The 17935-nt window shown below is 50.9% G+C and overlaps 1 protein-coding gene across 1 annotated transcript; it reads right to left on the minus strand.

Annotated features, from left to right (window-relative positions):
* Positions 1–214: 214 nt before the first annotated feature.
* LOC144732905 (PRA1 family protein 2-like) lies at positions 215–17386 on the minus strand. Its single transcript, XM_078614568.1, has 3 exons — positions 16895–17386; positions 6351–6568; positions 215–5234 (listed from the first exon to the last, which is right to left on the minus strand). Exons 1-3 carry the CDS (start codon positions 17074–17076, stop codon positions 5053–5055), a joined length of 582 nt encoding a protein of 193 aa, XP_078470694.1. The 5' UTR covers positions 17077–17386; the 3' UTR covers positions 215–5052.
* Positions 17387–17935: the final 549 nt, after the last annotated feature.

A 17935-nucleotide genomic window follows, 5' to 3' on the forward strand; every position in this document is an offset into this window, starting at 1 on the left:
GAGGGGGGGTGGGACTCATGTGGAGTGACGTCACGCGGGAGGGTGGGCCTCATGTGGAGTGACGTCACACACGGGACGGACAGACATTTCTGGGTGATTATAGTCGGTAATTAGATGTGGGGAGAGTGACGACAACATTTATGCGTGCAGACCTTTTATATATATTACATTATTTTTATTAATCGCATTTTGCAAGAAATGACAAAAGAAAATGTGAATACAACGTACTGTATTTGGCAGAGCTGTATGAAACCAAGGTGCAGACAAACAACTGAAAATACAAATCAGTTTCAACTTAACAGGGTCTGTTGGCAAGAGGTTTACTCACTATGGCATCGGCTTGTGTGCAGACCTGGCTACAAAAATACATTCGGCTCGGGATTTCCCTGCGAGTGGCAGGTCAACAGTCTACCAATCATGACTTTTTTTTTGGTACGAAAACATAACCAGAGTATTTGAACGTTGAGAGAAAACGTATGGTTTTGGTGCTTAATGTTCAGGAAAACGAAACAGGATGTTACTAGTTAATCTGGATTCACACAGGAACTTGCCCTATAGAACTTAGGCATTGTTTATTGTTGACACGTGGTGTTCATTCACTTTCAATTCATTTTCTAAACTGGGCTGTCACCGTCAGTTTCTTTATACTCGGGGCGAGTTTCAGATTCATACATTTCGAATTTTCACATTTTAAAGAAAAGCTTAACTTTTTTGTTTCCAGATGAATTTCCATTAAGTAACGCATGGCAGGAAGCGTCTTCATGATAACAACCGTGACCCTCACCTCGACGACACGTGACGATGGCACTTTTGGCGGAAGTGGTGTCTCGTTAGTGACTTACGGTTTTTCAGATCAACCCGAGATATTTTCCGATCGTCCCAAGATTTGTATATCTCGGCCAGATTGTCGGATTTCTCAGACCATAACGCCACAATTCATCGATTGAAATCGGTTCTTAAGTTCATGGTACCCGCACATCAAATTGTGTGCGCGCGAATCGATTCGTTTGAAATTCACGTTGGTCGTAATCTGTTTGAGCGATGAGCTACCACTAACGACAACGTAGAAATAACACCTTGCATATATTCTCAAACCCAAACTGCGATCCCGGATATGCTACAGTAATTTTGCTGGAGCAGTCACACCTGATGACGGAGGCTTGTGTTGCTTCCGAAACGTCGTGATTTAATTTTGTTGTTTTATTGTTTCTTTTGTTTTCACCTACGTGACTTTACCGAAAAAACCAAAGAGTATGAATCCTTGCAGTCACGAAAACTTTAAATCTAGAATCGTGACAATTCATTGAAATGCAGGGTGGCAAATCGTTACAAGTTCAATTGTCACAGATTTTACACAGCGCTGTGCAGATGTGTTATTAGCGTTTCCTCCGAAAATATACGGCAGAGGCAAAATACTACAAACCACGTAGGAATATCTACTGCAAGAGATAATTTTAAAGCCAACAGCTGTGAATATTCCACAAAAAACCTAGCTTCCCGTGATTGAACAAATAACTTTAAAACCAGTGCTTGGACCAATTCCAATCAGCTGACAAATCTCACCCATTCACAATGTATATTACTGTAAATACTCAACAGTGCTTAACTACACTACTTATACTAATATGCAGCTTTGTGTCAATCCCCTGATAGATGACAGTCTACCCACACCGTATCAGCCATGGAGGTTGTTTGACCATACTTCACCGCGCTGGTCAAGTCTGGGTTGGTGAAGTGGGAGGGGTGGCTTAGGAGCGGTTCAGACATCACCTGCCACTGATGTTCACCCGGTCAGGAGTCGAGCTCAGGTTGCCGGGTTCACAGTCGAAGTGCCCGAACCACTGCGACACTGCTTCTACCCCTTCCCATCAACACTTACATCCTCAAAATTGATTTGAAACTCATCGGCAATGTCTTCACTTCGACTCAATGTACTGCAAATGGCCCCCGCTGTTTGCCAACTGCAAGAAACAGTTTAACGGGCGGAAGAACTTCGTTGCGAGCCGATGTAACTGGATGAGGTGAAACAAAGAGGGCTCTGCTTGCATATCACGCTTCGAGCATAACACAACCCAATGGGTGTCATGCAGTTTGCGATTATAAAGCATCGACCACAAAAGGTGTTATAGGCTGTGCGGTGGGAGGGGGGGAGCTACGTGGTTTGGCAGCACAGTGCAGGGGCATCAGAATCCATCGTTGGCACCGCCGTACCTTCCACTTCCCCCCCCCCGTCTGCGCTCCCCGCATTCAACGACTCCGCACTGACCGGCGTGGTGAGGTATGGTCAAAATAAGGACCCCGCGGCGTGACGTTGCTGAAAGGGGGGGGGGGAGGGGGGGGGAGTACCTCGTTCAAGCAATGGGATTGACCAAGGTTGCTTGACGTGGACAACCACAAAGTGCGTCCGAATGCGAGAGTGCACCCATCGGGAGGGTTTGGAGAGGTTGTTTTGCATCGTCATTACAGCAGCCTATGACGGCTCGAATTCTGCAGGGAACTGAAGTGACGTTTATGGTGGTGAGGGCAGATGCAGTCGCACGCGTGGTGGCGGCGGCACAGTGGTGACGACCTCGCAGCAAGGACGGGGCTCTGGGTTTCATTCCCTAATCGGGCTCCCCCATTCTGTGAAGTTTTTTTTTTCTTCTTACGTCTTTCCCCTGCCCTGCGTGGGGTTTTCCCTCCGGGACATCTCCAATTTCCTCCCGCAGCTAAAAACAGAACAAACCTGGCAACAAAGAACTCCAACGTAGCTGGTATTGGCTAAACACCTGAGAAGATTATCTTAAAAATCTCTCGATTGGGATTACGCACAATAGCAACGTCGGTCGCCACGCACACTACTCTCATGAAGGAGGAGTCTTGAGGCTCGGTGAGACTGTCCATGGGGTAACTGAGGCCAGAGAGGGAACTTTTAAGGGACGTTACGGTGAAAAGTGTGTGACACGGGCACACGGTGGTAAACACAGGGAAGCATTTTGAGCGTTTCCCGTACGGGCACATTCGCGTGCAAACAAACCGTGGCAACGCGGCTTCGCTTAGACGCCGCCGCCGCCGCATGCCTCGAAATGGTCACACGTCTGCAGCGCAGAGCGTTGCAAGCGGGCCGGGGGGTTTGTTTTTTTTACTCGACATTGCCGAGGACGCATTCCTCGGACGCACGATCCACGGGGACGCGCATCGTAAGGCAACAACGGACCCTGGTGCACAGTGGTTTTGACATCAACGTATCCCCCGACCAATGGGGGGGGGGGGGGGCCTGGGCCACGCGAGTGGGGGGTCTCTAACCCTTCACGATCGGTGTGGTACATGGGTCCCGGACACGGTGAGCGACTCATACTAATCCTCGGGTTTTCCAGTCGTGGGTGATGATGCGTGCATGTGGACTCATTGGTAGTTTGAACGTAAAGGCACCGTGTGATGATGGTGCCGCACTGGTGCTTTGATGTTGCTGCACCAGGGTGATGATGTTGCTGCACCAGTGCAGTGCCATCACTGCACCGGTGTGGTGCCGGCATTCCAGATCCTCAGTGGGGTCTCTATGTGAGTCGATGGGTATGCACTGATGATAAATCTACTGCAAGCACATTGCAGTGTCTTATTGGGTCCTTATGTCAGTCTACGGGTCTCTTTAGAGTCTATACGTCTCTGCGTGAGTCTATGGATCTCTAAGCGAGTCTGACTCTCTCTCCTGTGTGAGCCTACGTGTCTCTACGTACGTTCGTGTGTCTCCTGTGTTTTCTATGCGAGCGAGCCTAGGCGTCCATATGCGAGTCGCTGCATATTGAGGTCGTTAATCCACCTTGCACGTGTCATCACAAAACGAGGCAGGAAAAAACCTGGGGTGGAGTTTGGAAGCAAGCATGACCTGAATATTCTTAGCCTGACATCTGGCTGACCCCAGCGAGTGGTGACGCTGCACATCCGGGCGTTGGCACTCGCATCGCCAGTAGAGGGACCCCTTGTTCACATTTGCCCCCCACCCCTCAGCCACTGCCCCCAGGATTATACATAGAGGTACAGTATTAGTAGTTACCCTGTATTCGTTTAATGTTTTTCCGAAGCTCAATTCGCAAATTGTACTGCGATCAGTCTCAAAATCACCTGTCCGAGCCGGCTAACGCGACGGTGAATTTATTATTATCTTGACATCGATTTGTATTAGCGCAATATGTTCCTCGCGTGACGCGGTTACTCCGACTGCTACTCCGCAGCACTTTTGTTTTTGTCATTCACAGTGAGCCGGGTTCACTCTTGAAAATGAGACCGCCTATCATTGGCCTCTTGAGTTTTCACCTGGTCAATTCAAAACAAACTCTACGACTCGTACACGGACCGCTCCCAATTACCAGGGCCCCCCCCCCCCGTCCGTCCGTCGAAATCCGTGATTTCACAGGGGGCAATTCATTCTAGAGGGGGGGGGGGGGCAATCGTCACCAGCAATGATTGCTGCAGCATGGTTCCTGTTGTAAAAATATAGTTGCCCAAAACCTGAACAAATCTGATTGTGGCTGCCCCCCATGGGGAAGCTGCAACGGTCAGATCCAATCGGTTCGTGGACGGAGCTCACGTGACTGACCGGCAAGAAATCTCTTTTTATTTTGAGAAATGTCGGCTCCAAGTTGGTGCATGTGGATGGACGAGAGAGATGCCTTCTGACTACTGAAGACTTTTTTCCCCAGAGGCAAATATTATATTGAAATGTATCGCAGTGGCTGAGCAACTGACTGAGCGATTGCCAGTAAGTGGACGGCATGAAGAACTTGCCGAATGACCAATTTCCTGTCCCCTAACCTAACCAACTAGTTACTGGTGCTATAGCCATCCCCCTCATGCCTCTGAGCCTATTTTTTCAGCAGATGCACTTCAGCAACAAATTGCTATCTCTCGTCTCTACATGAATTACTGTCAACTCAAACACGCTGCTCTCCGATCGGCGCGAGACAGAAACTCCGTCGCCCCCAAAGTCGCCACGGTCGCTCGTGCTAGAACTCGTTGCCGGCGACGATTGCCCTAAAAGTTGCCCCCCCCCTAGTTGATCAACGGCCACGTCGCTCAGCGGGACTTGGCGTACCGCTGCTCCACCTCCGTCGTGTCGTCGGCCTGCGGATCCAGGTTCTGGCCCAGGGCCTCCAGCAGCAGCCCCATGGGGGTCCTCCTCACTCCCAGCAGCTCCATTTGGTTGCTCACCTTGTTCTTGATGTTGCGCAAGCGGAGCGACGCGTGCAGGATCACCACTGCGACGGGACAAACGAGGAGCCGTTAAAATGTAAAATAAAAATCCGCCGTCGTTCGGCAGCGGCTTGAGCGAGAAATTGCTGGGCTGCACCTCCGCCTCTGCCCACTGCGTTAGGGGTGTTGTGAACGCCACCGCGTCTCCCTTGCTAAACAGCTGCGTGTGCGTTGTGTACCCCTCGTGTCGAGCCTTGTTGAACAGATGCTGATGACGGAGAAACATTTCGTCACGATCGACGATTTTCATCCACTCACAAACATCATTGAATAAAATAAAGCCCACTTTCGTCGCGAATATTTCGCTCGATAATTTTGTTAATTATTAATCATCTTAAGCAAATTAAGGCCTGCTAAATTCGGCCAAATTAGGTCATTTGCGGGTACTTTGTCAGCCCTGGGACGTGTGGTCAATACCACAGCCGCTACCTCTCACGATCCTGCCGTGCAACGATCCCACCCAGCGGCACCTGCATGCCAACAGACCTCACGGCTCCCTCCGTCTCCTCGGTGAACGTCCGCCTGGATACGTTCGCGATCCTCGGTTGCCACCCTCGTCATTGTATTATTTCTACACGAACTTTAGCGCCGCTGGTTTAACACATAGTAGTGGGCTTTCGTGACCATAATTATTCATATGAAAGTTTTTTTTGTGGGTTAAATATAATTGTGTCTTTAATCCACCACCACCATCAAACACAGCCAATTAGTGAGGTTTGCCACGTAAACAAAACGTGCCAATTATTTACTACTTGAGCACACTGGTGTGTTGGAGAGTAAACCCACAACATTTACGTTTCGTTTGGTGATTACAACCAAAAAAAACCCCTTTATTATGAGTTGTACGTCAGTATGTTGAACTTCTTTCGCACCGTACATGGCCAACCGTGCTAATCGGAGGTCCGCGGGGGGGGGGGGGACAACAAAAGCAGTTCTAAAGGAGCGAATTTTCAATATAGACGATTATTTAAAAGTGCACAGCTCCCAATGACTTCCAAATACGAGAAGCAAAGAGCGTTCCAGACGGCCGCAGGAACGACGCGTCTGAAAGTGCTGGCGACCGTTTGTTGTCCGAGTTAACGGCGGCGCGGTGGAGGCGTTGGGGCGTTGGGGCGACTCACGCAGCACGGGCAGCGCGATGCCGCTGAGGAAGAAGAGCAGGCCGCCCACGAGGTGGCAGAGCGCCAGGCTGCAGAGGGCGAGCGCCACGGCGACGCCGCCCGGGTTGTGGCGCTGCGCCAGCCGCACCGCCTCGCCGTGCCGGCGCGCCCACGCCAGCCCCCCGCAGGCCGCCCCCACCGCCAGCACGCCCGCCACCATCTTCACCGGCTGCAGGCACCTGCCACGGCGCGGAAGACAAGTTGAGTCGGGACATGGGGGGGGGGGGGGGACCTTTGCGTAGGACTATGGAGGAGGAATCCGATGAGCTGTGAAGCTCTTCGTTTCTTGCACGCGTCGTCCGGCAGGGGCACACGGGGTTCAGCGATTTACGTCGACAATGCAAACAATCGTACGTGAAAAAGCAAGGTTGAGAAAAGGTAAGCAAGTCGCTAACAAAAATTAAAACAAATAAAAGTATAGAAGTACAAATTGCACAAGGTACGTATAATTCATCAAATGCAAGCTGGTCAACGCAGCAAAACAACAACAAAAACAGTCCCACACCACACCAAGACAACACACCAACAACATGATGCACGCGTTGTCAGCTTTACAATCGTTGAATCAACTCGCCGTTACCTAACAATGGGCCGGATGCATCTCCGCGTGTGGGAATTGAACTTTGCGCGAGCCGAGAGCTCTGAATATCTCTCACGCTCGGGAGACTCGGCCGGGCGGTTCAAAGGTCAGAGTGCCGAGCTGGGCACCGTCGATGAGCTGGGTTCAAACCCAGACAGCTGCCTGTAGTTCAAGCGGCTTCTCGGGTGGAGTTAGCCCAAAGGTCTCAACCCAGTCGCCAACGACCACACACAAACACATAAAAACAAAAACTTGACACATTAAATTCGGGTCTGCACTTAATATTGATAAACACCGCAGCAGATCAGAGATTTTTAATTCTCGGTTTGAAAACTGTCGTGCGATGGTGGCAAGACCGGCGTGGATCCTGTCCCATACTGTGAGGACCAAAGGTCACCTGAAGGCATCTCAGAGGTAGTTATGCGCTATCTACTTACAAAGGCCATTAGCTAATGCAAAGGGATGCGCACTGCTCTGCCAGAAATCCAAATGCATTAAACAGCCTCTTGACGTGACACCTATAACACGATTGAGATGAAAACGAATTAACATTTGGAATTCACCCCATTCCTATGGCACACAGCGGCGCCGTGGTCATGCTTCTTTGTGAGCTTTCACAGAACATTCCTCGAGTCTACTGCTGTCCTGCAGAACTGGCTGACGGTGACAAAACATGGTGGACAGTGACCGGCACGGAGTTCCAAAATAGATGGGACGAACGCGGCAAAAGGTGAGCGAGTGGAAGAGTAGGTGGGTGGTTGGGTCAGTGGGCGAGCAGATTAGTGGATGGTGGTGTGTGGATGAGGGGTTGGGTGAGTAAGCACGTGCTTAGGTTGCGTTAGTGGGTGCTTGGGTGAGTAAGAGGGTGGGTGAGTTAGTGGTGGTTGGGTGAATAAGAGGGTGGGTGAGTCGGTGAGTTAGTGGGTGGTTGAGTGAGTAAGAGGTTGTTTGTGTAGGTGAGTTAACGAGTGGTTGGGTAAGAGGGTGGGTGAGTTGATGGGTGGTTAGGTGAGTAAGAGGGTGGGTGAGTAGGTGAGTTAGTGGGTGGTTGAGTAAGAGGGTGGATTAATTAGTGCATGGTTGAGGGAGTCAAGAGGGTGGGTGAGTAGGTGCGTTAGTGGGTGGTTTGGTGAGTAAATGGGTGGGTGAGTTAGTGGGTGGTTGTGTAAGAGGGTGGGTGAGCAGGTGAGTTAGTGGGTGGGTGAGTTAGTGGTAGCCCGAACAGCGCCACAGTTGGAGAGACGGAACTCGCGAAACCCGAGAACGACTCTGCGAAGAGTTCATCAACACCGCAGAGCAGCAGCAGCCTCGCACCCAGATCACGTGTGCGTCGGCACACACGGAATCATACACCATGGTTATCTCTTGAGCCAGCGAACCCTTTTTTATATATACAAAGACACCCCGTATGGCCTTAACAGACTGTAGGGCAAGTGCTGTTAGCGAGCACATTTGAAGGCCGGAACGGTACACGAAGGGGTGGGTAGCCAGCACCACGCCCGACTGATTTGTATCCCCAGATGCGATGTTTACACACCACACCAGATACTCATTTGAGGCTGAGTCGACCTAGCGGAGGCCCAGATAATCATCACCGTTGTTGGCTGTGAGCGGGAATCGGGTCGCCGGATTCATAGCGCAGCGCGCTAACCGCTACACGACCGCTACACAAACACACTCACCCACACACACCCACACACACCATTTGTTTATAGATGTCCCGAGTTTAACATTACAGCTGTGCGCGATGTGGTCAATCCAGACAAGCAAGCGGAGAGGCCCAACCGAACAAAGCATGTGTGGGGCATTGAGGTGACGGTGTGCAGTCTTGATGCATATACTCGTGATGTGTTGAATCACACAGTAGATACCAATTACCAGACTTTGTCCAGCCACTGCTGAATTAAAGGCCTCCTCGTGGCATGTTGCTCACGTGGTTTGTTTGACCATACTTCACCATGTGGGTTGGTGAGGGTCGGTAAGGGGAGATGGTTCTGATATCACTCGCCACTGATGATATCACTCGCCACTGATGATAGCCGTGACCAGAGTTCGAACTTGGGGTGACTGGCTTCATAGTGTAATGCGATATAACCACTGCTGCCACTGTTCCAACCCCTGACACACTTTCTGTTTTCCACAGTACAGTACTGCAATTCACTGACATGGCAGAGATGTGCTGCATATGTAATGTAGTAACTTGGCGGGAGACGACCTTGCGGGTAGCACACTCTTTATTAACACCAACTTATATTACACGGGTGGCTAACTGCAGCCTAACCCACGGGGTTCCCCTGGCTACACCCACACGGGCTCTTACGCCATGTAGCTTCTCGGAACCCACCCGGCTGGGGTGTCAGTCTCGACTCTGGGTCCCACAGCCTCGTCCCACATGGACGTCAGACCTCGGGTCCCACAGTCTCGCCTCCGAGCCGCACAGGGTCCCGGCCCTTACAAGGACAGCGGGACTAGGGGTCTCAGGGCCCTACCTCTTCAACTCCGTCTTCGATCTTCAACTGGTTAACAACACCCCGAGTGCTCCCGCGCGTCCCCCTTTATAGTCCTCCATGCGGACGTCGCTGAGAGCACCCACCCCAGTTGACCAATCACTGCGCGCTGCCCACGATCCTATTTCCCACCTTGTGTCAGCGCGCACAACCACGCACCCCGCGCCGCCCCGTGATCTATCACTGTCGGCGCGCGTCAACACCACCACTACACATAGAGACATGTGCTATCCATTATTAGCCCAGCGGGTCTATCACCTGTTAATGTATGAACAGCTTCCCTTCTGTATCGTTTCATCCATCTACTTTGTATTCATAATAACTTTGTATTGTTTCTACATTTATTATTGTAATTTCACTACAATCGCATTCACTCTGGCAGCCGAAATGTACGACCATCGTATAATTCGCATATCATCTTACAGAAATATGTAATGATACATTCCCAGGCTCACGATTCAATGTACATATCCCGAGCATAAGAATCTATTTTAAATCGCTCAATTGAAACATCGTTAGACGGCTCATATTTAACCAAACTGGTCACTTGGACTTCATTGAGTGCGGCCCTTTGTCAACTCCACTGCTGGATATGGGCCTCCCAACGCCGTGCATGTCAGGGTCGATGGAGCATGCTGGTCCGCTTGGAGTTGGTGAAACCAGCAGGATTCCACGTGGAGCTGCTTCTGCGCTGTCTTCTACTGACAAGGTAGGCCCGGCCTTGAGACGTCTCTCCGTCTGACCGCTGCCTCAAGATTGGTCACATTCGCTCGATTTATTGACGAGTGACTGAAGATGACGACAAATGCAGCTCTTCATGAACTGGTGGCCTGTGTAATGGTAAAGGCGGTGGTGCGTTATATTTTTTTGGTGTGCTGTTGCATGGTGGTCACTGAGCAAAGCGCCATCCAGGGCCCCATCCTGCTTAGCTTCTGAGCTCACATTCACAGTGATTTGATCACAGACTTTTGGCTTAAAAGATGTGTAGAGTCAACCTACGGTGTGTGTGGACTAGTGGCCACAGGAGTCAGCCTGGAGTACGAATGGACTAGTGGCCACGGGAATGATTGACAAAAGGAGCGTGGCCAGGTGACGAAGATGACAGTAAAGTCTGCTGGTAGAGCGAGCGGTCTAGAACCAGCGAGAAGGTTCGGGAATGGGGGCGTGGCCTCGGACCGTATATAAGGGAGATGCGCGGGAGACTCGGGGCTGTTGCAGTGGGGGTCTCCGCCTGTTCAAGTGTGAGCACGCGGCTCCTTAATAAAGAAACCATCTCAAGACAAGTGCGTCGAAGTCGTCATTACAGATGTAATAAGAAAACCTGCTTGCAAATGACAGTTACAATGCATACAAAGCAAACGATTGGTTGTTATAGAGACATGCCATGTTTATCTCTACCTGAAACTTGAACTGAAACTATTTCCTATCCCCATGAAGGCAACCAGGCTATTGATGTGATAAGCACTGTAAACTTCCCAAGGATAAATATTGCAGCCTTTAATGTTCATCCAGCAGATTGACAAAAGAGATGTACACACTGAATGCCATTAATCAGGGCTCATCTTCAGACCATGAGAATTCGCATTAATGGAAGTCCAGACATTTCAATTCCATTACCTGTGTGTTTACAAACCATACTCGTTCTCAAAACATGCACGCAGAGCCAGTTGATATCTCAACCAGAAGCAACACAAAGTTTAACCACTGATGATGGGGAGGAAACACCCCCATGTTCAGACAAAACGCGTGCATTTCAATGGTAAAAACCGTGAGGACCCATGCGATTGTTGTTATTGAATGCCATAGGCCCCGCGGTAGCGCTCCGTTCGCCGCTCGTTGCAGAGGTTCCCGGTTCGGTTCCAGCGGCCGCCCGGGTTAACACTGCGGTGTGTGCGGTAGCCTTGATCACGGTACGCGGCCGTCTGCTTCACTCGCAGTGGACGTGAAAGATGCCCGTGACGTCATTCGCAAGAGTGGGCCCGCGCTGTGTGTGCCAGCGTCAGGGTCCAAAATTTTACCAAATTCTAAAATTACACCGCAAACTGCTCAATTGGGATTATAACGCATCAAGCGTCAACCGCCTGCTGGCAGACTAACGACCCAGGTCTCTCTTGCAAATTCCAACTCCTCCTGTTCTCTTGAGGTTTATTTAAACAAAATAAACTTAATGGTGTTCTATGCCTCTGCCGTGCATTTCTTGCTTGCCTCTAGAATATGCTGTATCAGATTACTAAACTGGCAAAGTAATATTGAAACAGGGTTAGCATCCGCCCACTCACTCCCGGATATAAACCAGGATCCATTTTCATATTCCAAATAGCATCGTACCGCACTGTCCAGTTGTTGGAGATTATATATACATACAGTGCATTAAATACATCTCACTCATAGTTTGTGGACCTTGATGTTAGCTGTAAAACTCTCTCTGAAGTCTAGTTACTGTTCACCCTTCAATACTAAAACTCGATGTTTAGTTTTTGGAGAGACGAGGAACAACAAGGTCACCAACTATTTAAATGTACGACGCTATCCTGGTCACGTCACCAGCCAATTTGTGAAAGTGTTTTGCAGTATCCTGCTGTGCCCCCCTCATCTCGCCGAGTCCGACTCTCCCAATCGTTTTCTCTCTCTCAGCTCTGTCTCCCAGTTCAACGAGGGTTTCAATTCGGCAGGTTGCACGAGTTGCATGCAGCAGTGAATACATTTTGAAAGCGTCGTGTTTATACCCCAGTTATTTTTTATTTAAAGCTTTCGTGACTGCAGAGATTCATATTCTTGGTTCTTTCGGTAAAGTCACGTAGAAGGGAAATAATAAAATAATCTATATATATAAAATCGCAAATCTGTCTGTCTGTGTGTGTGTCTGTCTGTCTGTCTGTGTGTCGCCGGACCATACGCAGTTTCATTGGACGAAATGTGAGGGATTTGCGAGACACGATTGGTCCGTTTGGTTTTCCACGGCGGTTGCCCCTGGCAACGGGTAGCGACGCATTCGCTGCGGGGTGGACGCCATTTTTAATTCCCGTTAAAAATATGCGCACGCATTAACACGCGACTCTGAGGTAAATTCATCAAAGTTTCACGTCCTCTTCACTCCTCCCCCACCCCAATGTGTGCAATTACTATTATAGGGTCGGTAGATAATTAAATTATAGCGATTAGACAGTATTATTGTAGCGCGGGGGGGGGGTAACGGCCCTAGTGCCCAGCCTCAGCCGGGTGGGCAATCTAGGCGAGGCCGGAGGCTCTGCACGGTACTAGGCCTCGACACCCCACCACACTATAGGCCGTACATATTACTGCACAGCGGCCGAGGAGATCGTGGCTGGGGGGGCAGGGGTAGCAGCCCATCTGTGTATATATGTGAGGTTATTAAGAAATATATTTTTCACCCGGGCAACGCCGGGTACTTCTGCTAGTATAAATATAAAACAATAAAAATTCTCAAAGAAAATTTTATTTCTGTGGATTTCACACCTGATGATGATTGCTTGTGTTGCAGTCGAAACATCGTGAGCATTTTTATTGTTTAATATTTATATTATTTTATTATTTCCCTTCTACGTGACTTTACCGAAAGAACCAAGAATATGAACCCCAGTTATTCTTAGCATCCTCTGCACCTTAACGTGGCGAGGCCCTTTTTGGCACAGTGCATTAACAGAGGGCCGCCATCTTCTTCTAGCTGAACAGGTGGCCGACGGAAGAGTGAGTGGCTCGCATCACAAAGTCACGGCTCGAAATCCTGGCTGGGCGTTGACTAGGCGCAATCATCCCTTTGGGGGGCCGACACAATGAATACCTCTCTTTGTGGAGAAGTCAACAATGGTTGGTCTTATGGATGGGCTCGCCCCCACCACAGGAATGTGGAATGTCCACCACTGCCTCGGAGCTGTAAACGGGAGATGAACACGGCCTCAATTCTCATTCGAGCAAAAAAAATTACTCTGACTTTTAATTTAAATACCGTACATACACACACATTTATTAACTTGCGGTTCCCGTCAGGATCCTACCTAGCAAGGAGTTGTTGCTCCCATTGTGTTGTTAGACACATCCGGAGTCTGTTTGGCTCAATGAGGCTTCATGCACGCGTTTGTCGGTGTGACACGGTTACACGCCGCCTCCCACGATTCGATGAGCTGTGGCAATTCTATTCAAGGTCTCGTTCTTTTCTGTCAAATGTTTAACCCCCCTCACTCGCACCGTTTCTCATTGCCTGTCCGTGTCGTTTGCCCCCCACTTTTGCTCGCCCCATCATTTGCGTATGAATTTCATTTGCTCTGCACGAACGGCAAAGTGTCGCACAAGCACAATTTGATGCGTGCATGGAAAGTCGCAATAATCCATAGTAATCGAATAGTAATCGATGGATCACTGATCGCGAGGACACCAGAAACAATACGTGACTGTAATGTACGCGGAATAATGAAAGACGCACGCAACTCACGACCCCTTGTCAATTGGACGGGTTTTATATGCGCACTACGGGACTTTGAAATGCCCTCCGTAAAACATTTTTTGAGATCAACTGCGCACATTTGTTTAAAACGTTCAGTTTTACTGGCTCAAACGTGACGCTCCGTCATCACGAGCTCGATAAACTCTTGCAGAAATGCGACGATAGCCTGCCGAAACAGCTCGTTATTCTGTCCGCAGACATTTTTTGAAAAATCTGTCAGACTGCAATACAGCGTAGACTAAAGTTGTTGTCTGAGTTTATATGGGGGACACACACACACTATGGGTCCACCCTATCATCCACGTTAATCTGCGCATTTCACCCCCTTTTTATCCGAGCGGAAAAGTGTGGACAGGCGCGGATCTATGGGACGAATTTGCTTTCACTTCTATAATCCGCATGAGGCGCCACGGGTGTGCTCGGTGGAACGTGGCACCTTCTCGAGACCACCTCCAGGTGATTCCTCATATCCGTACAAAGTCTCAGACAATGGCACGATGTTGCCGCTCCATGTCGTTGTAAGTACGTATGTTGAACTTCTTTGCACCGTACGTAGCCAACCGCGATAATCGGAGGAGTGGTGGTGGGGGGGCGGACAACAAACTAAATAGAAAAAAAAACTCGAAAGAAGTGACTTTTCAATCTAGATGATGATTTTAAAGTGCATAACTCCAGTGGCTTCCTAATATCAAAAGGTAGGAGCGTTCCAGACGGCCGCATGAGCGCATCTGGAAGCGCCGCGCGATGCGGTGACCGTCTTTGTTCGATGTCCAGCCAAAATCAGCTGCTGCGAAGATGACGAACGTGGTCCAGCAACTGGTAAATCGGCCACGAGTCGGTCATCCGAGAACGCTGCCTGACCTGGCCGAGGCCACGTGACCTTCTCTGAGGCCAGCACACGTGGCCTCAGAGACGGTCCCAGCTTGGCCTTTATAGACACGTACAGCCAAACTGTCAATCCACTGCTGGATGAAGGCCTTTATGTGGGTCCCAGAAAATGGGCAAACGAAAAAAAGTCAGACCCCCCTCAAATATGACGTCACAAAGCTCTGCCCCCCCCCCCCAAAAACCATGCTTCAAATCGCTTTAAACTATTGTCATTGTAGTGCGTATTTAATGTGGCGCTGCACTCTGATGTTGTAGGAGAGATGTTGTAGGAGAAAACATTTATTAAAAAGTATATTTAATTAAGTAGAACGTGGTGTCTATATTTATTTAAAGTTGCGCATTTTGATGTGACTTCACATTTCTCAAACCCCCCCCCCTCGTCACACATCGTCACAAATGTCTGACCCCCCCCCCCCTCTAGGTGCGTGACGTCATTTATGGACAGATTAGGTATTTAAGCGAGCTGCCACTTCTTCAGCATTGCTTCATCTTATCCACACCAATTGCGCGGACAATCGTCGTGAATTTCCTTACACGTGTGGTTCACTTTACTTATCGATCCTCGGACAATAGCAGCACACTGATAACAGGAAGTCGCCGGATTGCTATGGGCGAGTGGATAATATGAATAATGGATAAGAATGGCTCGGACAAGAGCTGTTACTACTGTAACATCAACTGCAATAACAACAATGTACGACTTAATTGTTTTTAAACAAAGCAGAGCGATGCTGCAGAATGTAGGTTAATCCAAGGATGGGACGTGCGTTTATTTAAGTGACCGTGGCATTACACTGGAACAGAAACACATCCCGGATGCGTTCATTTGCGCCGATGTCCTTTCAGTTGTTTCCCTGTAAATTAATTTGCGGGCAATCGAAAGCAATTGCGGTGGTACAGTCTTGGGGACACGTCGCAAGGCCGCGTCGCTAGCTTGCCAGGCGGATGAGATGCGCCGTGACTCATCACGTACCGTACTGTGTTTGCAATGCCCTAGCTCCGCTTACAAAGAGGAACCAGCAGTAGCTGTACAGTAATGCAAAACCCAAGAGCGTTGACAAAGCGCCAGCAATGTGCCCAAGTCTCATCAGAGATCGGCAGATTGGAGCCTGGATCATTCTTGCGTACAGCTATAACACGAGCAACACTTTTTGTAATGGCATGAAAGGGGGCGGGGGGGGGGTCAACAGCGGATGCCCGATGGATAAACTCACCACCGCCATATCAATGTGGAATTATTCCACCCCACCGACCCAGCGATGTAAATACGGGGTTGTGCATCGTGAGCGGAATGCCACTCTTGACTTTCTTCTGGCACAACAGGCGTCGTGTGTTTCGGTATAAGCCATCTCGGGGTCACACTGTGGGCAGGCATTACAATGGTTGTACTCTACTCCTATGCTCTCCGCAAACCCCACACTAAACAAGCGTGGAAGTCGTTTCAATAACCCCCCCCCCCCCCCCATGTGACCGACACGTGGTGGTGTGGAGCAGGGACGCCTTCATCCAGCAGTGCATTGACGCTAAGGGCTGTCACGGCACGCGGGGTGACCCCCCCCCCCCCCCAGATGGCTGCAGGAGGCAGCGACATTCACCCCCCCCCGACCAGGGTCGACTCGAGCAGGGTGAACATCGCTCGCGTCATCGGAGACCGCCGCCGCTGCCGCCGGCAGCAGCCTCCTGCTGCTGCTGGCTCGCGTCACAGCCCCGGCGGGCAACGTCAACGTCTCGCGCGTTACAGTCTCGTGTGATCCTCCATCCCTCCCTCCACCCTTCACTCGCTCGCTAACTCACCCATTCACTCGCTCACTCACCCACTCACTCGTTTACCCACTCACCCATTCACTCGCTCACTCACCCATTCACTCACTTGCTCACCCATTCACTCACTCACTCACCCATTCACGCATTCGCTCATTCACTCACTCACCCATTCACTCACTCACCCACTCATTCACTCACCCATTCACTCACCCATTCATTCACTCGCTCACCCATTCACTCACTCACTCGCTCCATCATCCTTCTTGGCGCAGACATCGCTCCCACTCCGCCAGGCGCGTCTCACCCCACGACGAGGAAGACGGCGACCACCAGGAGGAAGTAGTTGCTCTGGTAGTACTGGAGGTTCCTCACCACGCGAGACCTCCACTTGGGCCAGTTGCCCGCTTCGGGCAGCGCGAAGCGAGCGGAGCCCGTCACTAAGTCGTCCGCGCTTCGCAGCGGCGGGAACTGCACGCTCGACGGCATTTGCGACGTTTCGTGCTCGGGGCCTCGCCCCACCACCCCCTTCTCGCGCGGCAACTGCGCACGCGGCGGCGGCAGCAGCAAAGCACGCGGAGTCCCTCCTCCTCGCCTGCGGCGGAGAGAGGCAGAGAGCGGTGGTGGGCCAAGAGAACAGCGACACGCTGGGTGGGGTGGGGAGGGGTGGTGATGGTGGTAGAGGGGTGGGGTGGTGGTAGAGGGGAGGGGTGATGATGATGGTGATGATGGTGGTGGAGGGGAGGGGTGGGGTGATGGTGGTGAAGGAGTGATGGTAGAGGGGAGGTGTGGGGTGATGGTGGTGGAGGGGTGGTGGTGGAGGGGTGGGGTGATGGTGGTCGAGGGGTGGGGTGATGATGGTGGTGGTGGAGGGGTGATGGTGGAGGGGAGGGGTGGGGGTGATGGTGGAGGGGTGGGGGTGATGGTGGAGGGGTGGGGTGATGGTGGTGGAGGGGGTGGGGTGATGGTGGTGGAGGGGTGATGGTGGAGGGGAGGGGGTGGGGGTGATGGTGGAGGGGTGGGGTGATGGTGGTGGAGGGGGTGGGGTGATGGTGGTGGAGGGGTGATGATGGTGGTGGTGGAGGGGAGGGGGTGGTGCCGTCACAGTCGCCATCAGCAGCAGCTGACCCCCCCCCCGGGGTGAATTCTCCCTCCAGCCGACGTCCGGCGCACGTTGACGAGTGACAGGCGGAGTGCCACGTGGTTCCCGGGGCAGCACAGGCTGTTGTTGTTTAACACGTCCGAGTAGTAGTCGTCGTAGGCTTTCGCGATCTAGCCAAACAACCTTTATTATGAATAATTATATCATCCATGATACAGGGTTTTTTTGTCGGGGGGGGGGGGTAGA

Source organism: Lampetra planeri, chromosome 44 (genome assembly GCF_965212315.1).
Source record: "Lampetra planeri chromosome 44, kcLamPlan1.2.h2, whole genome shotgun sequence".
In the NCBI taxonomy this organism is placed as follows: domain Eukaryota; kingdom Metazoa; phylum Chordata; class Hyperoartia; order Petromyzontiformes; family Petromyzontidae; genus Lampetra; species Lampetra planeri.